General features: G+C 41.9%; 2 protein-coding genes across 4 annotated transcripts; one reads left to right on the forward strand and one right to left on the reverse strand.

Annotated features, from left to right (window-relative positions):
- Nucleotides 1–658: 658 nt before the first annotated feature.
- tmcc2 (transmembrane and coiled-coil domain family 2) lies at nucleotides 659–6,800 on the forward strand. Of its 2 annotated transcripts, none has more exons than XM_042406037.1 (5): nucleotides 659–700; nucleotides 2,922–3,317; nucleotides 3,650–4,272; nucleotides 4,960–5,095; nucleotides 5,598–6,800. In XM_042406037.1, the coding sequence occupies exons 2-5, from the start codon at nucleotides 3,027–3,029 to the stop codon at nucleotides 5,895–5,897; spliced, it is 1,350 nt and encodes a 449-aa protein (XP_042261971.1). In that variant the 5' UTR covers nucleotides 659–700; nucleotides 2,922–3,026; the 3' UTR covers nucleotides 5,898–6,800. The 2 variants fall into 2 exon arrangements, with proteins under 2 accessions (XP_042261971.1, XP_042261970.1); XM_042406036.1 differs by lacking the exon at nucleotides 659–700 and adding an exon at nucleotides 743–866.
- Nucleotides 6,801–10,745: 3,945 nt separating this feature from the next.
- Nucleotides 10,746–19,278, reverse strand: usp49 (ubiquitin specific peptidase 49). 2 transcript variants are annotated; one of them, XM_042406024.1, is made up of 7 exons: nucleotides 18,089–19,278; nucleotides 15,714–15,830; nucleotides 14,142–15,613; nucleotides 13,315–13,522; nucleotides 12,067–12,175; nucleotides 11,720–11,925; nucleotides 10,746–11,622 (listed from the first exon to the last, which is right to left on the reverse strand). In XM_042406024.1, exons 3-7 carry the CDS (start codon nucleotides 15,546–15,548, stop codon nucleotides 11,519–11,521), a joined length of 2,034 nt encoding a protein of 677 aa, XP_042261958.1. In that variant the 5' UTR covers nucleotides 15,549–15,613; nucleotides 15,714–15,830; nucleotides 18,089–19,278; the 3' UTR covers nucleotides 10,746–11,518. The 2 variants fall into 2 exon arrangements, with proteins under 2 accessions (XP_042261958.1, XP_042261959.1); XM_042406025.1 differs by having other exon boundaries at nucleotides 16,818–19,278.
- Between the last annotated feature and the right edge of the window lie 360 nt (nucleotides 19,279–19,638).

Genomic DNA, 19,638 nt, shown 5'->3' on the forward strand with positions numbered 1-19,638 from the left:
TCAGTTTATTTGAGGTTTGCCTTTACTTAGATGATGACAGCTTGTTTTCATGTCTGTCTGGTGGGTATCCCTCCACACACACACACACACACACACACACACACTAACATGCACAAGTCAGCTCAAACTGAGATCTGAAGCTTTCAAATAGCCCTAATTTGCTCAATCAGGCTTCTGTTGTTGTGATACCACACTCATCCTTTCTTTGTGAGGAGCAGCAAAGGGAAATGAAGAGAGTGAGTCAGTGTTCAGACAAGACACTGTGTATTTTGGCAGCACATCACTGCAGCCCCACATCAGCGCACACTGAGTATATGTGTTTGTATTGAGGGGTTTAGGGGGGGATGAAGAGGGGGCCCTAGCTGCCAAAGGCCCCTTCTGTGTCCCCCTCCCTCCCTCTCTGCTCTGGCCTCAACAGCACAGAGGCACCTGCACGCCTGCGCTAAACTCTCCCATGCCTCCCTCCCCCCCCTCCCGCCCATTTCCCTCCATCATCTGTCCCTTAGCTCCCACATCCATTATAGGGCAGGACAGCTAGCGTTTGCATTTAGACTGAGAGAGAGAGAGAGGTAGGGGAGTGAAAGAGAGGGAGGCGGAGGGAGCATATGACACAAAGGAGAGAGAGAGAGAGAGAGAGAGAGAGAGAGGGAGTGGGAGGCTGCAGATATCGATGGTATTAACAATGGAGCATTAGGATCCGGTGAGGTGATAGTCAGCCAGACAACGGCTGAGGGTAAAGATATTTGAGGAGGGGGGCTCCTCCTCGGTGTGCACAGGGGGGAGGAGGGAGGAGGAGGAGGTGGAGGAGGATGGGCCTCGAACACAGACTTGCAATGGCACTGCAAAAATTGGATTAAAGCAGTATGGTAACGTTTCTAATTTAATTTATCGCTGTGCTGGCTTGTGTCTCATCCTCATGTGTCCGCATCCTCGCTTGTTGACATCCATCGACCATGTCTCTCGTGTGTGTGTGTGTGTGTGTGTGTGTGTGTGTGTGTGTGTGTGTGTGTGTCTCCCGCCGAGTGAGCGGCACAGACGTATATCCTGCGTGTGTGTGTGTGTGTGTGTGTGTGTGTCCTCTCGTTTCTGTGCCATACACATCTGTCACCTCCATCTTCATCACAGCCCTGCTTCTCCTCCGACGTCCAGAAGCCTTAATTCATCACCCTGTGCTTTTGTTTTTTAAAGGCACCCTTTAAATTGGAGCATCAGCCATTGCTGTGTTGTCTCTGTTGTGTTTTCATCCCTTCACTTACGAGACATCGCTTGTAGCTGCTGCATAAGCATCTCTGACAATATCAGGGGACGATTAACCACCAGGGACTACAGTCATCTGTTTTTTTTTCTTTTCCATTACGATGCGATTGTAACCTACTTTATTAAAAAAAAAAAAAAAAACACCGCCTGGTTTGCTTCGCTCTGGCTGATTCATATGATGGCACAGGGAGCTACAGTATGCGCTCATCCTATCACACTGTCACGCAAATAAATACTAATAAATCCCTGCGCCGTCCCGTCCAGAGAAATTAGAACAGCGCTATGAGATGTTTGGTGTCATGTGTCCGCCTGAGCTCATGTTTGCAGGGTCTGATTACAGTGTTTTGACGTCAGGCAGAGGGGTCATTAACAAACCCGCCATCTGCCAACCAAGCTAGACATATAAAATGTAGTACTGACCAGGGGATCCCCTCATGCGTCAATATGTCAGCAGAGGGCTCATTGTTTAAAGGGATTACAACCTGGTGTTTTTATAACAGCTACAAACTGATCCAGATGATATAAGAATTTATTTCTATCTTTACATGATGAACATTTACACAAAATATCATCATCATCATCATCATCATCTACATTGTCATAAAGATGCTTTAAAATAATTAGTTTGTGGTGAAGATGAGTGTCTGAGGCTCTGCTGGGCAGGAAGCAGCATAATTATGTATCATCTAATTAATGCATGATGGCCTTTCTGTGTACTCTCTGATTCCTCCATCAAATCAATTATAGGCATTACCACCAGCAGAGGAAAGTAACTAACTGCAAGTTATTTTTATGTGCTCTTTTTCCTTAATGTAATCAGTGATTCTACTTTAGCTTGAGAGGATATTTGGCTAATTCTTTATGTTAAGCGTTCACAATTTCCTGATAATTTCCAAGAAGTATCTTCCAAAAAAACCTCTTTCTTCTGAGTTCTGAGAATATAATTTTTGGAGGTTTTGTGTTGAGTTTATCAGCATTTTCCTTGAAAACACTGTGTCAATTTATTATTGGAATCTTTAATCTTCATTTATATTGAATTGTATGTTTGTCTGTGGACACATTTCTCATTTTTGCAAATTCACCTGGCCTGCTGTGCTCTGATCAAAAGGCTCTCTGGGTTACATTAGCAGGTGAATGAAACAAAATAATTGGAAGAGTACCAACTGAACTCTTTATCAACAGTATTTTCCCTGTAATTAGTTCCAAATCATCAAGTTTTTTATAGGAAACTTCTGGAATTTTTTTAAAAGAAATTGTGGACTCTTAAAATAAAGTAATACTGATATTTGACATATCACCTAACTATTTTTAAAAAGCCTAAAATTACAGAGGCGCCGCCAGATGCAAGACAGGCCACCAGATGGATATTCTGTCTAAATTTGAGATTAACTTCTTTTCCCACATAACCCAATCTGTGAGGAAAGGAGGTTTTAGGAAGAAAAGCCAAATAATTACCGTCAGTTATATTCAGGACGCCACACTGGCCCTTTCACTGTGCCAGAATAATCTTCAAAAGAGCTTCCTTTGTAGTTTTACTTGAGTAGATTTCAATACAAGCAGTGTGTCTTCTATTTGAGTAATTCATGTTAACAGTACTTCATCTGGAGTAGCTGCAGTACTCTTTCCATCCCTGATAACCTCCTCCTGCCCTCTCGTCCCCTCAGCTGGACAAGAGCGAGGTGTCAACTCTAGGCGTACCCTCCACCACCAGCCATGGAGGTTCTGACAGTAACATCAGTGCGGATGGAGCCGGGACAGTGTCTGGGGTCATGGCCGGGGGTGCTGAGGGTTCAGTGGCTGGCGAGCCGCAGCGGACGCGTGCTGCTCTGGAGCACCTGCAGCAGAAGATCCTGAAGGTCACCGAGCAGATTCGCGTGGAGCAGGAGGCCCGCGACGACAACGTTGCCGAGTACCTGAAGTTGGCCCACAACGCAGACAAACAGCAGGCGTCCAGGATCAAGCAGGTGTTTGAGAAGAAGAACCAGAAGTCAGCGCAGACCATCGCACATTTGCACAAAAAATTGGAGCACTATCACAAGAAGCTAAAGGAGATAGAACAGGTAAGTGTGTACATGCAGTTAGTTTCCATATAACCCTGGTGATACCTTTATGTGGAGCTGTTTTTGTACTGTGACTGTTTTGAATAATTATCTCATGACTGACTCAAAGAAGTGCTCTATCGTTGTGAGGACAGACCAAATATAGACTGATGATTCTCATCTCCTGACACTTATTTAAACCAATGCATCATCCCGTGTCTCACCTAACTCTCTACAGGACCTGCTTTCCTCATCTATCTTCCTAAAGTTCTCTCCCGTAAACCTAATCACCTCTCTCCTACCTTTGAGATCCTCCACTTCTCTGCTTCCTCATTTCTCTTCCCTCTCTACAGAATGGACCGGCCCGGCAGCCTAAGGATGTCCTGCGGGACATGCAGCAAGGATTAAAAGACGTAGGGGCGAATGTTCGTGCTGGGATAAGTGGTTTTGGAGGTGGAGTAGTTGAAGGGGTCAAAGGTGGAGTGTCTGCCCTCACCCACACTGCCGTGGTCTCCAAGCCGAGAGAGTTTGCCAGTCTTATCAGGAACAAGTTTGGCAGCGCAGATAACATCGCTCACCTAAAGGACACGCTCGAGGACGGAGTCGGGGGCCACTCTGACGACACCCCCACGCCCCGTGCCCTGAGTGGAAGTGCCACACTGGTCTCAAGCCCCAAGTACGGCAGTGACGACGAGTGCTCAAGCGCCACGTCTGGCTCCGGAGCAGGTAGTAACTCTGGTGGTGCCGGAGTAGGAGGAGGAGGGGGGATGTTAGGGCCAACAATGGGGAGTCCCAGACTGGACGGGCACCACCACCACCACCATCATGTGCATAGCTCCTGGGACTCTCTACTTGAGGGCCTGCAGGAGATCAAGGCCAGCCAGGCGCACATGGAGGACGCTATCGAGGACATGAAGGGTCAGCTGCAGAGCGACTACTCCTACATGTCACAGTGCCTGCAAGAGGAAAGATACAGGTACGGATCCCCCCCAAAAAACAGTTACAAGCTATTCAAAGCATCTATGTACAGTATCGTCCTCACAATGTAGTTCACTTAAAGGGTAAGGACGTTTTTGTTACTGTCAACAAATCCAAAGAAACCAATCCAAAACTGACAATACTGTAGTCTGTCTCTCAATACTTTCCGCCTTCAGGACCCCATTCATGGCTTTAAGACCCAAGCTCATTTGCTCCTACTGAAGATCTTTAAAAACAAGTCACCAATATATACTTTTAAAAAAGCAATATAATTTCCTAAAACACCTGGGCACTGCAGTTTTAAGAAAATTTTATTTGGAACAGGATCAGATCTCAATGCGTCCCCAATGCGTCTTGGGTGCATTCACACCTGTACTTAGAGCTGTTCACATGTGATTGGATCACTTGAGACACATGTTAATGCCAGGTGTAAACGGGGCCTTAGACATGAATTTAGTGCACTAGTGAGTATTTACGGTATCAGGACAGTATATGTGCTAACGACTCAAAATACACAATAATGCTCATGCTCATTGTAATGAAGAAACGTGTTTTTAATTGTTTTTGGACAATAATAAAGGTCCATCTATGGACATTATGTAAAAGTTGAAGTTTTATTTCTCTGCGATCCTTTGCATTGTAAAATTTTAAGGATCTTTGTGTGTGTTTGGTTTTGTATATTCAGGTATGAACGACTTGAAGAGCAGCTGAATGACTTAACAGAGCTGCACCAGAATGAGATGACCAACCTTAAACAGGAACTTGCCAGCATGGAGGAAAAAGTGGCGTACCAGTCCTATGAGAGGGCAAGAGACATTCAGGTAAAAAAAAACAAAAAAACCCCCAATATTACTGGAGTCATTAAAGCCCCTGAAAACTTGAATTCATATCTGATTTGTTTTCTCTATGATATTTAATATTCAGACTAAATAAAAAAAACATCTTTAGGTATTATTTGTCAAGAGTTTAATGCTTAAAAACTCAGCTGGATTGTGTAGGTGTGGTTTAATGAGGTTTGATCCTGATTGGTGCATGGAAATATGTGACATCACAGTTTTCCAACAGAGCCCCGCCCACTTCGAACCACTGAGAGGAGCACAGACAAAAACACAAATACAAAGACACAATATCTCTCATGTGAAATAACCAAAACTGTCTTAACTTTGAAAGAAAATAGCACATTCATGTTGGACCCCATCACTCACAGTAAGAGGTTGATCAAGAAAATAAAATTTCAGGGTCTTTAATTGAAGCTATTGTGGAAATAAATCAGCCTGTGTGGTCACTCTTTGTGTCTGGGTCTCTGGGTTTGTGTAAATACAGGAGGCTGTGGAGTCTTGCCTGACCCGCATCACCAAGCTGGAGCTGCAGCAGCAACAGCAACAGGTGGTCCAGCTGGAGGGGGTGGAGAACGCCAACGCTCGAGCTCTGCTGGGGAAACTCATCAACGTCATCCTGGGGCTCATGGCCGTGCTGCTGGTCTTCGTCTCCACCCTGGCCAACTTCATCACCCCGCTGATGAAGACCCGAGCCCGGGTCGCCGCCACCGTCCTGCTGACCTTGCTGCTGTTCATCCTGTGGAAGCAGTGGGACTTTGTGGAGCCGTGGCTGCTGCCCAGCTGAGCTCCCTGAGAGACTCCAGAGGGACCAGAGCAGAGAATCAGAAGCTGGATTCACCACTAAGGATTCAGACTGAAATAGAACGAGAGCCACTGCACTTTTTCTAGGCTGGCAGAGGACTACACACGGCACTTTTGCTTGAGGAGCGGACAGGAGCGTTGAGAGGCGTTTACAGATGACAAAGAACTGAAATTTCTCTGCTTGCCAAGTGACAAATGACATCATCTCATCGGTGTTGATGACCAATCATTGATCGCATTGCTGTCACCAAAAACTTTCTTGCAAGAAATCTTTCGGATCGTCTTTTTCTAATTATTTATGATACATGAATTACAAGGACCAGAGCAACTTATAAAGACTGTAAAAATGCTGATCATGTTCGCTGTAACCTTCATGTTGAAGCTATAATACATTTGAGAGGAAAAAGTTTTTTTTTTTCATGAATGTTATGTGCTCATGCATGTCCTCATATGTGCACTGAGATGCATCTAGCTGGCATGAGTTAACATTTCATTAATGACAAACTGAATCTTCTATAACTGCCATTTTGTTGTCAGAAACACAGTGCAGATATGTTCGTTGTATCTCAACTCGGTGTCATTCCTGGTTTGTCTCACAATCTCCTCTGGTGTTGAAGCTGTGACAGTTTTAGACACGTTTTTCTTTCTGTTTTTTTCTTTTTTAAGTCGAATGAACTCTTTTCAAAAGTTAAAATTCATCATAATAATTCAACAATGTAAAATTTGTTCTGTCCATAAATGCTATTTCATAAGCACTATTGTAGAACTGCTACTACCCACAGTGTCAAATTAACTGGCATGTCAAATTGTATCAAAGTTTATATCCAGTTTGCAAAAAATAATTATTGCTGTTTTATTAAACAATGTAAGAAATAAATGATTTCTTATATTAGGCTGATTTTGAATATATGCTTATCTTTCTTTACTGAGACAGAACTTTCTGATTGAAATGTTTTTAGACTGAGATGACTGCATCTTAAAACTTAAAACTGTAAATAATGGCGCCACTTTTTTAATAAGGCATCCTTTATAAAGGGTCTATAAGTTGTAATTAATGGCTGTATTAATAGTTAATAAATAGTTTACCAAAGCTATGGTAAGTTATAAGACATTAATAAGGGATCTGATCCAAAATCCCAACATTTATTTCACAACCTGGCGACCCAAATTTTTCTTTTATTAATGTTTTATTATTACTCTAGAAAATATTAGTAAATGATTTATTAGTATTAATAAAGCAAATGGTAGACCCGATTAAACCCTTTACAAGGAGTTCCTTACTAGAGAGCGGTACTGAAATAATAATAATAGTTTAAAAGCTGAAACTTTTTACAGCTTCACTTCTTACGATAAAATGATAATAAAATAACTGAAAATTGAACACGTTTAATATGTTCAAGTAATATCATCAACATGAATCTGTATGACTTTACAGCTACTCTTTGAAATAGAAACACATTAATCTTTAAGTGCAATTGATCATATTTAATTGCAAATTACATAAAAGCACATTTATAATGACAAGTTTATTATTGTGTTTCATCTGGTTTTGCCTTAGATTTCTGCTGGCAAAAGGCCAATCTTTAAGTTTTTAGTCTTGACAGAACTTTTAGCTGAGAACACAATGCTGCTTTTGTGCTTATACAGTTTAATTGTTCTTATGTAACGTTTGCTGAACAGTGGCCACTGCAGCTAGAAACGATGATATGGTATCATGCTAAATGCCAATCGCTAAAATGCTAAACTATTGTAACAGTAGCAGAGAAAGTCAGCAACTGACTTTATTATACAGCAGTAATTACCTCACATTTGCTAATTAGCCACCATAAGCTACCAAGTAAGTGTATTGAACCGAACAATGGTGCATTTAATTGCATATGAAGATGACTTTCAATTTGTAAATGGAGGAATGTGTTTACACAGTCTCACTTTAAAGATAATAGCAGTCCCATAATTTACCAACAGAAGTAATTAATAAAATCTTAAAAGCAATACTTTGTGGTTTATGTCACACTCTCCATCTGTTGTTGCTTTATATGTTTTCAATCAAATGCATTCAGGACTGTTAGATGAAGAGATTTACAGTATATAAAAAAAAAAACTCATCATGGTACATCAATGAAAAAAGGGAATGGAGGACCAGTTCACTGCAGTGCGGAGAAATAATCTTCAGAGATTATTTACATTTAATGCCCTCTCATCAGCAGCATCTTGGTCTGAACCAGATTACATTTATTCTAGGTTTCAAATCTTTAAGACAGCATCAGAGAAGCAGAATTAATAGGAGGCTTCAGATCAGCTGCTAATCCTGTGGATTATTTCAGTTCTACTTTACAATGTCTGCCTCAGTTATGAAGCTAAACTTGTGAAAAGATGATTGCCAACACATTTTTTTCTATTCATGTAGATTGAAGATGTATGTAACCATCTTTAACATTATTGACACAGATGTTGCCAGTGAAGCAATTTACAAAATGCTCATAACCTGAACGAACCCTCCTCCATCTTTTTTGACATTTTGATTAAGTAAAAATACCGAGAAGTATCTGAGATAAAATGAGCACTCATGTTTTCGAGAAGTTAATCCCTTAAAAATGAATACAACACACAAAAAAAATTTCAATTTTGTTTTGTCTTTTTAATAATTACTGTCAGGCAAAACCCATAAGACCATTACATTTATGACAGGTATTCTTACAGTACAAGACAGAACTCAAGGGGATCAGAGCCAGTGGCATGGCCACACCTGACCACTAAAAAGTAAGACATTCATCGTCATTAGATTGTTCCAACTTTTACATAGAGTTCACAAGTGTATTTTGCATTTGACTCGTATCAAACACAACAGTTTTTCTTGATTACCTAGCAAATTCTAAAGACCTTGATAGAAACAGCAGAGTAGAAAAAAAACATTGTATAACAAGCAGAATAATTCCTGATTTTATCTTAATTTCCTGTCAAGATGCAAGATGTACAATATATTGCTTTCAGGTGCTAAACTCAAAATGGGTACCCCATGTCTCCCAAAAACACATTCTTCAGTATCGCAGTCTGCCCTTTTCAGTCATTTTGATCTCCTGCAGGTAAAACACAGGTGCAGTGTCTCCAACCCGGGCTCAGACTAGTCTAACCGTTAAACCACAGGGGGAGCTGCCGTTTAAAGACGTTACAGGAGCTAAAAGATGAACAATCACAAAGATAGGACCAACGATATTAGCCCCTCCTCAAAAGTGCAGCTTCCATCACTTGTCATCAATCAATCAAGTGTCTGAAACTCATACTTTTTGCTTCTTTTCATGGAAGTGAAACATAGAATGACTACAAAATAAACTAAAAACACAAACTAGTCCTGTTCACTGGGAGCACACCAAGGCCTCGAGCCTAAGACACAGTATCCAGTCACAGCAGTACAGTTGAGGAGAGGACATGGTGAAGTACAAATGACACAGGGATGAGTATTAAAAGTTTCCTTAACTGACATTTCACGATAATAAAAAATCTGAACAGGAAGCAACACAGAGTCTGGACTTCAGTCTGTTATTTCACAAGATTCCTTTCATTCAAAGTGGAATTATTCAATGGCGTTGAAAGATGTAGCTCTTATAATATTTAGTGCATTGGGATCTAGAGGTGTAACGGTATGTATATTCCTCCCGAACCATCGTGGTATGGACGTTACAGTTATGTGGTAGCTTCTAGTTTAATAATCCACTTATTCCGACGTGCGGAACAATAATTCTGGAGCACCTGGAACGTTTTGGCAGCGCCCCACTTAACTGTTGCACGCTCATGGTTGTATGTTATGCTTTCACTGCACCTGGAATGACTATAAACACATATGATTTCTGACGTGGTTGGACGGCACGTCATAAGAACCAGTTCTGAGAGAGAAAAATGTAGTTAAAAAGTATTGCAGTAAAAGTAGTGGTTTGGTCCCTCTGACTGATATGTTATTATATATGACATCATTAGATTATTAATGCTGAAGCGCCAGTGTGAAAGCAGCATGTTACTGTTGTAGCTTCTGGAGGTGGGGCTAGCTTTAACTACTTTTTATACAGTTAGACCATAAATCAGCATAAAACAGCTGTCAGCAGGTGTCCTTACTCTAGGGCTGTAGTCTGCTGGTCGACTGGTCGATTAGTTGGTCGATATGTTCTCGTCTGACTAAATTCTCATTGGTCGAACAATCTCCATGTTACTTTCATAAGGAGAAAACTACAACACCAATAGCTTTCCAGGATTAATCCATTATTTCCTGTGGCGGGAGGGACAGACTAACAAATTACCTGTGAAAATATGGGTGTATTTAAAACACCCCCGTTGTTTTCACAACTTTGAACTCGCCCAACCTAATGGAGACTGCTGGGTCTAACCGTACTGAACGTTTATTGAACGTACTGAACGTGTACTGAATCAGTGTTTCTCCTATAATTATCACAACAAACCCCCCGCCAGGCCAAGAAAATATTTTTTAATGTCAAAAATAATGCCGTTTTCCATTCATTTGGAAATCAATAGCGTTTGGGAGTCTCTGTGCAGCGCTGTTCAAGTACTTGAGTCAAACTCTGTCTCGTTGCCTGGGAAACTATTGGTAGCGTAACGCCGTTGAGGAATACGGCGTAGTGTGTAGTGTGTTTGCGTAGCGAGTGGGAAAGAGCGAGAGGCAGAGAAATGATGGTGGATGTGAGTGGACTAATCGATTAGTTGAAGATTATGTACAATTTCAGTCGACCAAGATTTTCTTTGGTTGACTACAGCCCTTGCAAGAAACAGAGAACTTGTTTTCTTTTTCCATTGCAGCAACTAATCTGCTTCAGTAATAGTTTTGGCCAATGAGCCATTGTTTCATTCAAAATGAAAGACCAAAATGTTAATTCTACCTTTCTTTTTTTTCTGATGTACTGAAATCGTCCTGAAACATGACCCCCAATCCGAGGTACATACTGAACTGTGAATTTTGTGTACCGTTACACCCCTATTTGGATCAAATGTACAGTTACATATAAAACGCACATTAACAACATTACTGAGATCGTCTCTGAGAATAAAATGCTCCAAACTCCAGAGTCTGTGTTGCCTTTCAATGTAAAATGCTGTCTCAGGAGAGCGCCTGGTTGTTTCCAGACTCAACACACATGAGCCTGATTGTTTTTAAAAAACATGGACACACAACTTGGTGTTCAGCAGGACAGAGTCGGACCTGCTGCCACAGTCTTCAGGCCATAAACCAATATGCTGGTCCCACAGGCTGAGAAACCTGTGGCCTCATTTATGAAAAGGTTTGCTATTTGTTTTTAACCTAAAATCAAATAGAATCCACAAAAATTTAATGCAAATTCACAAATTCTTTCAATTTATCTTGTAAAAATTGCTCTATCTATGCCATAATTTTCATCTTTCTCATTTGGATTAAGCTGCTAAGAATTTTTTTGTTACACCTTGACTCATGATTGTGGCTGTCCTACTGCCCTCATTGCCATCTTTTTTTAGTAAATCATTTCAAAGTGATTGTTTAATGACATCTGGGAAAACATCAGAGAACATTTTCATAAATGCAGCCCTAAGTTGCCACGTACAGGTCGACATCACAGCAAGAGGTACCTAGGCAGACCTCTGGGTATAGAAGAGAATATAGGCCTGAGTGTTGCACACTTCCTCCACACTGCAAACCTTCATCTCAGAGTCATTACAGTGGACCCAGAAACCTGAGGACAAAAAGACAAAAAAAAGAGGTAAATAAATGACAGTGAATACATGCACTTAATCACAGGCTTTCATAGGTTGATCTGGCCTCTTCCTCACCTCCTTCTGTATTGTAGCAGTATGCGGTGTAGTGCCCTGAGCCAAAGCCTTTACCATGATGCATAACTACAGCAGAAAGATCGTAGGTGTAGCCTCCTCTGTGGACAGAGTGACCTGAGCCTGTGCAGCAGTAGGGTTTGATGTTCAGAACCTGGTCAAAGGCCACGTGGACGCCGATCTTCTCCCTATGGTTCCTCCCCGACCACCTGCCGTACAACAGGGACTAGTTAGTCACAAGCCTCGTGATAAATATGTATGCTCCTTTACAAAAACACTCTGTATTCAGGCACAAAGAGCGAGAACAAACAAAGCTGTAGTTAAAAATGTTTTAAATACTAGAAACTTGCCTGAAGCGTTTGAGGTGCAGCCGTAGAACCTGAGGTAAACGGTAGATCAGAAGCTGCTTACATGCCTCTGACAGAACTAAGGGCTTGTGGGATGTTTTCCGTCTTTTTTCTGTCAGAACACAAAACATGGAGATGGTAAATTATTCTGTAGACTAATTAAAATACATATTATTGATGTGAGGCTTTGCTTTGGTGCAGAGGTGACACACTTTCTTACAATATACCAGACTTTGTGAACAGTTAAAGAAAACATTTTCATTAAGGCTCATAGCCTCCTCTAAGGCAGTCAACAGTGGGCGAACACTCCTCACTTCATCAGCAAGTCACTGGCCTGATCCCCATGTCCCCCCTAAGCCCAAAGCCCTGAACCCTAATGGACTTAACTGACATCACCTGATAAGTGCTTGAGTGCAAGAGGCTGCAAGGGCTTGAAATGGTTTATAATGTTTTTTTTTTCGAACGCTTCCGGGCTTCCCCTGGAAAGCCTGTATTTAACGTCACAATGCTATGAACTGTGGGTAATTCCCTCGGGCAAAGTCTGCAGAAATGCAGACTTACAGAAAGTGTCCATAAAGGACTCAAAAAGTCTGCGAAAGAGCCCTCATGCACTTGACGACTTGACAGTGGAACAGCCCTAATCCCTTGCAGACTAAGTGTGGGCACAGGGATCCGGCTGTTGTCCTCAGTCCCTGCTCGTCATTGGCTGAGGAGATAAAGAGAAGTGTTGGCCCGCTGCTGGAGGCGCTGCCTCTCAGTCACTGAATTAATGTCTCCAAATGCAGCCTCCCAATTTAGAACATTTTTTAATTCTTGTGGAAGTGGAATTGAAATAAAGACTTTAAGACAAATTCAATCAAAAGAAATTCACATAATCACAAAAAAATTTAAATTCATGCTATTCAGATAGAGCTTCTCCTGGCACTAATGACTTTCTCAGTGAAAGTCCAATTTCCTTTTCAGAAGGAACTTAATTTGCATAAGTATGTGCAATGTTTTCAACACACATTATTGAGAAAGCTGTATATCAGACAATTGAATGTAGGGCTTAATCAGAATAAGTCAGTCGAGTCTGGTGAATCTAAATTATTCTGAATTGCTGGAAGACATCCTGAATTTGTTCCTAATTTATTCCAATTTTTCAGTCCAAGCTGCAAAAGGCAACTCTTAACAAAAGAGAGATGAAGAAGTTGTAACATATTATCAAAACCTGGTGGCTTTGCTTTGCATTGCACTAAACATTGTACTAACTGTTGCAGTGGTTGCAGGCATAGATGCTGCCTTCAAGAGCCTCCATCTCTGTAAACTTGGACAGCATCTCGGTGAGGGTGCAGCTGCGCTGGTAAGCTGTAGAGCCAGAGCCTTTGTCTACACTGTGGTATCTCTCTGGAAACTCCAAAGACAAATCCCAGAATGGCTCCACTGTGTTAGACTTGTGCTTACAGGACAGACAGGTCACCTAAAAAGTAAACAAAAAGAAGAAAAAAAATCTCACTTTTCATACAATGAAGAACAGGTCAGGACTCATTCTCTCCAGTTTAAAGTTGTGTTGCTCATTGATTACATAAATGGATCTCTGTTCTGTAAAGACAATACGTGTCCTAGTTTATTTTGAGTCTTTAACAGACAAAAAACAGTTGATAAGCATTGTAGCAGTGGAAAAATAATATAAGACAGTGTTAATGTATCATTATAATGATTACATGCAACAACTTCTGCCTGATTTTCTTGTATTTGTATCCCTACTTATTCCTCTTGTGCATTTTCCTCAAGACTGAAAATTACAGATTGTTCTTAAAAATAAATGATTTTTGAACGACACTACACTGTCCAGAGTGTCATATTCAAACTACAAGAGGCTTGTTGGTGTGGACAAGTGTAGAAAGAAAAGGGAGTCTGTGCTTATAACAGTAAACTTTTTCATTGCAATGACCAATTATTCCTTGTTTTGTTTTGTGAAATACAATTTTTAACATTTTCTGAAGCAAATACCCCACGTTTAACATTGCATACCGTGATAATTTAAGCCGAGATACTATAATGTTTTCATATCAGCATAGTTAAGTTGATGGTCTCACCTGGCTGAGTAGCTGCCCATGAAAGATGGTGTTCAGAACCTTTAGCACTTGCTTGGAAAGTTTCCTCTTCGTGATGGGGATAACTATCCTGCGTTTGGACCCCTCTGTGTCCAGCTCCTGCTGCACCTTGTCCAGCAGCTCACACAGGAACTCCTGGGCGTCCTGCTGGTCATAACCGCGGAAAGCTGGGATGAGGTTCCACACAGAGTGCAGCATGGCGAAGGGAGATACCAAAGACCACCGGCCTGACCACATAACCCTGAAAAGTGTATGCAACTCATGGCACAGAGACATCTGCTGGCGGGTTGAGCAGCGAGGCTCCTTGGGCTGGACCAACTCGGCGGCCTGCGGGGTAGGCGGGGCGCTTTCTTTTTTGCCCACCGGCAAATTCCAACTGCCTGCCTTCCCCATGCGCCCAAGAGGGCATCCTGACAGTGCTGTGTTACCACTGCTGACTACACCTCCTGCCACCCCCTTCATTCCCTGGGAGTGATTGGTCTTGGCCAGCAGCTCCTCAGTCTCACACAGGTCCAAAGTGAGAAAACACTCCCTGAATTTCTGCAGGTGGCTCAGCACTTGCAATATAGAGTTCATGTAGCATGTGTTCCCCAAGTTGCGCAGACCGGTGACACCTGGAGCAAGTCTCCGGCGTGTTACCGTGTGAGTGGAGTAGTATCGCCTCAGTTTAGCAGCTCTGCCATTCTGAGGAGCCTTACGGGACAGGGTTAGAAGGGAAGGCTTCTTGGAAGGAGGAGGTAGGCGTTCTGGAGGGTCGCGAAATTTGCGAGGAATGAGTGTGATGGTTGAACGTGGCGCCTGAGTAAGAAGCCTAGCACTCTTTCTGGGAGGGACATTGCCAAGCTCTTCCATGAGTCTCCTTTTTACCTCTTTCTTTTGTCTTCTAGCTTCCTCAAGTTTCTCTTTCCGCTGATCCTGCAGCTCCTCGTGTTTGCCCATCCACCTCTGAAACATCTTCCCAAGGAGAGCTTTCCTCCTGTGACGCAGGGCCAGCTGCATGGCAGGCTGCGGCCCACCTTCCCCAAACCAGGGGGTGCACTCCCCCCCAGTCGAGGAGCGTAGTGAGCGACTACCTGGGCTCCGAACAGTAGAGAGAGCCCCTCTGAGGAGTTTGAGGTCTCCCTCTGCGTTATCATTGAGTACATAGTCTCCACAGGCAAAGCAGAAGACATCCAGCTCATGCACCTCCATAGCCAGTGGGTGGTGTGACTCCTGAAAGTGTTTCAGCGAGTGCTCCTCCATGAAACGTCCACAGGCCACGTGGGAGCACTTGAGGCAGGCCCACACTGAATCTGTGGTGCTGCAGTCCACACAGTGCCATTTTTGTGGGTTGAGGATGGAATGGTCGTGGCCCAGACGAAGGCGTCCCACGTGCTTACAACGATCCATCTCTCCAGATACACATGTGGCCTCAGTGATAGGACACACGTCCTGTAACCGAACAGCGACTCATTCTGAGGTGGGATTTATAGGAAAACATGAAATAAGATTAGAATATGACAATAGAATCCACTGAATTGAACAGTTGGACTAATTATTAAAATATATGCTTACTGTAAAGGTAGTTGGCTTGTTCGGGTTTGGGACAATACATTATCACAGAAAACTCAACAGCAACATTCAGCTTTATCATCCATGCCCACCGTCACCACCGACCCTCACAGGAACATTCTGAGAAACAGGGATGAAATTAAATTAAACAGTGCAGAGTTGTAGTACAATCCTGGTTAATTACAACAAAAGCAGACTGCTTACATCATACAGTTACATACTCAACAGGTTTTCAGTTAAATGATGAGACAGGACACCATCAACATTACTACAAAATGAAAATTGTCTACAAACAATACAAAGAAGACACATGCTGACATGACAAAACTACACCTTTCACTACTGAGATATTGCTCCAGAACAGGTTGATGGTGTAATATTAGATCCTTTACAAAGGTTTTTTTTTTTTTAAAAAAAGAAGCTCAATCCAATTTTTTCTGTGTTGTAATGTGAACTACGGCTGCAACTAACAATTATTTTCATTATCAATTAATCTGTCGATTATTTTCTCGATTAATTGCTTAGTTGTTTGGTCCATAAAATGTCAGAAAATGCTGAAAAATATTGATCACTGTTTCCCACAGCCCAAGATGACGTCCTCAAATGTCTTGTTTTGTCCCAACCAACAGTCCACAACCCAAAGATATTTAGTTTACTGTCATAGGAGACTAAAGAAACAAGAAAAAATTCACATTTGAAAAGCTGAAATTAGAGAATTTGGACCTTTTCTTTTCTTAAAAAATTACTCAAAACGATTTATCAAAATTAGAATTATCAAAATAGTTGCTGATTAATTTAACAACTAATTTAACTAATCGATTAATTGACGTAGCTCTAATGTGAACTTGTCTAGAAATTCTGCTCTCTGAAAATCTACTATTCACATACAATTTATAATTAAAACAACTTATTAAAAACTATAATAGACCGTGAAAATGTTAATGTGCCTGAAAACAAAAAACTCTAAACAAAATGGGGTGAAAAGATTTAACTGAGCAAATCAGCATAGAGCTACAGCAACAGTACACTGCGTGGAAAACCACTTGATGCATGCAAGATTGTAAGAGGATGATTTTAGTTAAAGCCTATTACCCCCTGTGTGCTTACGTTTTTCTTTCTGGAGGTTTCCCTGTGTCTTACTTTGGGACCCTGAAGCCCATTGAGATGTTGTGTGTAACACTGGGTTATATGCAAATAGACTTGACTAGACATTGGATAACACAAAAGCAGTTATGCTTTAGTTACACAGATGATGTTCATACTGGTCATATGCAAGTATCACAATTAAAATGAAATACAGTGTAGCTGTTATAATGCATTGCCAAATAAGCAGTTTCAGAAATTATCAGGTGATGTTTAAATGTGTTCAGTAAAAATAAGCCTCGATTGAAACCTAACTCAGCATGCTCATTTCTATATAGACAATATTAAAAGCATTTAAACAGCTATAAATACAAGCAGAAATGTTGACATGAAAGGGAATGGCTGTCTGTCCATTTAAATGATGTGGTTAGCGTTAATTAATTGTCTTCACCACCAGTACCAGCGCTGCCATTCTTTTGTTTGTTTTCATCTTTGTTCAAAATAAATTATCCACTCCTTGCAGAACTGACATTTTTATTGAAAAGACGGTGTTAACTTGCAAACTGGTGCAACTGGTTTACAGCAGCATGCCCACATCGTTGTTTGTTATGTTGTGCTATTGAAGGTGCATGTTAACCGACTGTGTCTATTTAACAACGCGTCTGACTGACGGTGATATTCACAAACGTTGTTTTATCCCAGACTGTTTCTGTCCCGTGTTTTCACGCCTGTTGTCTCGTTCAAGACTGGGTGGCTCTTATCGCCATGCTAAGCTAACTTATCCAACCATCCCCATGTTGAGCCAGAACAAAGAGCAGTCAGAGAGCCACTCTCCAGGAACATCCAACAACTTTGTTGGTCTGAAGCAGCCCGGCGAGCAATAAGTTAGCTAGCCCCGCTAACCGCTAGCTCCAGCAGCTCTGCACGGGGCTAGCATTGCCTAGCTGTGTCTTACCGAAAAAGGCACTTTGTTAAAACATTAAATAAAACGGTTGGCACCAAGTAGCTACCGTTTATGTTATTAGCTTGCAGCCGCAGCTATGGTTAGCTACGAGGCTAACGCGTTTGCTGAGGACAATCGAAGTTAACGTAACGGTTGTTGTTGGTGGCCAACGTTAACTAACGCCGAGCAGCTTAGCGCGCTAACTGACTGCGCCGTTAACCGTTTAAAAACTCCCCGGTGACATTCATCACTGAAAGCCGGTTGATGAAGTGTACATTAACGCCGGGCCTTATCTCTGCTCGTCACTGCATTTGTAACATCTGATAATGGGGGAAACTGTGGGCAACGTTACCATCGCCAGAGTCCGTCCATCCGGTTCACTCAGGGCTGCTTGTTGTCCTCCTCACTCAGATTGAACAACCCAACTCTCGATCCGAGCCCAGACGCTGCTGCTCTCATTGGACTGCAGCTCAGCGGCAGCCCGGCGCTCATTGGCGGGATGGCGGAACAACAGGCAGCAGGATGGACCGTCCGTCCGTCCGTCCGTCCGTCCACCCACCGAGGCCACATGGAACAATAACCGAGGCAAAGAGGACATGTACCCCCGAGCCCCTGATCCCAGTGTGCCCGAAAGCCCCGTGTTCGCCCCGTGTCAGCTGGTTTGTGGTAATCTGATTTAAAAAAAAAAAATTGAGTATGTGTACCACTTAAGCTCCTTGCTGCAACATATCAATCAAATCAATATCTGGATGCACCTAAGTTTCCTTAAATTAAATGAAGTCATTGTTTCCTCAAATTAAATTAAATCATTGTTTTTGGCCCCCCAAAAAAGGAAAGTGGTTGTGAGTGACCACCTGAAGATCTTTTATTTTATAACTCCAGATCCACTGTAAGAAATCTGTGTGTTATACTAAATTGAGACCTCAGTTTTAGCAGTCATATCAAGTCAATTGTGAAATCAGCATTCTATCACTTCAAATATAGGACCAGAATCAGAGGTCTGTTGTCCAGACATGACCTGGAAAAGCTCATTCACGCTTTAGTTTTTAGCAGACTGGACTATTGTGACTGTAACTGGAGACTAAATCCGATCTGGAAGCTCTGTCATGTGGAAGAGCCTTGTTTCAAAATCTAGACTTGGGGCATGTATCACTGCAAATCGTTGTTATTCAAGTTAATGTTGAGTGAAACTGGTGCCATGTATTAATCCAGCAGGGCTGCAGGTTGGAAAAACATGCAGTCGGGATGGAAAGTTTTCAAACCTCTCATCTCGTCCAAATTTATTGTTATGGTTTTTAAGTGACCCATGTTCATACCTCATACTGACAGCTTCAGAAAATGGAAACAATTCGTCATAAATAAAAGAACAAAACATAAATGTTAACATTAGTTCAGAGCTTTGTTGATTTTACCAGTTTATTCAACATTTCCCCCTCTTGGATCCTCTGACCTTTTCAGATTCTTTGCTTAAAGGACAAGTTCACAATTTTTCATGTCTGTCTTAAAACAAACTACAAGCCTCCTTCAATGCAAAAATGTATTTAAAAGTTTATCTTAAGCTAATATGAGGCTTCCATCGTCAAAATTAGTCAAATCAAGTAGTGCCAAAGTTCTTATTTTTGTTACTATACTTCCACTGCAGCTCAACAGGGAGACACTGTCTGAGGAAACACAAAAAGACTGTAAATGTGGCAGATATCCACTTGATGACTCAGACTGAAGCCTCATATAAGCTTCAGATGAACTCTTAAATGCATTTTTGCACAAAATGACTGTGTGGAAACACTGGATTTTGGCCTCCATCACATTTGAAGGGGATCTTTTAATAGCCAGTGTGAACAGGAGGAATGATTACAACCAGGGGAAAACCTCTTTCAGTGTTCATATGGGCCCCTGACTGTT

This window comes from Thunnus maccoyii, chromosome 3 (assembly GCF_910596095.1).
Source record: "Thunnus maccoyii chromosome 3, fThuMac1.1, whole genome shotgun sequence".
Classification (NCBI taxonomy): domain Eukaryota; kingdom Metazoa; phylum Chordata; class Actinopteri; order Scombriformes; family Scombridae; genus Thunnus; species Thunnus maccoyii.

Coding starts and splice junctions, on each gene's coding strand:
- usp49 (XM_042406024.1), bottom strand. CDS start 15,548: ATGGATCGTTGTAAGCACGTGGGACGCCTTCGTCTGGGCCACGACCAT. Junction 13,523..14,141: donor ATGGGCAGCTACTCAGCCAG/GTGAGACCATCA, acceptor TTTACTTTTTAG/GTGACCTGTCTGTCCTGTAA. Junction 11,926..12,066: donor CTGCACCTCAAACGCTTCAG/GCAAGTTTCTAG, acceptor GTTGTACGGCAG/GTGGTCGGGGAGGAACCATA.
- tmcc2 (XM_042406036.1), top strand. Junction 3,318..3,649: donor AGCTAAAGGAGATAGAACAG/GTAAGTGTGTAC, acceptor CCCTCTCTACAG/AATGGACCGGCCCGGCAGCC. Junction 4,273..4,959: donor CTGCAAGAGGAAAGATACAG/GTACGGATCCCC, acceptor TTGTATATTCAG/GTATGAACGACTTGAAGAGC.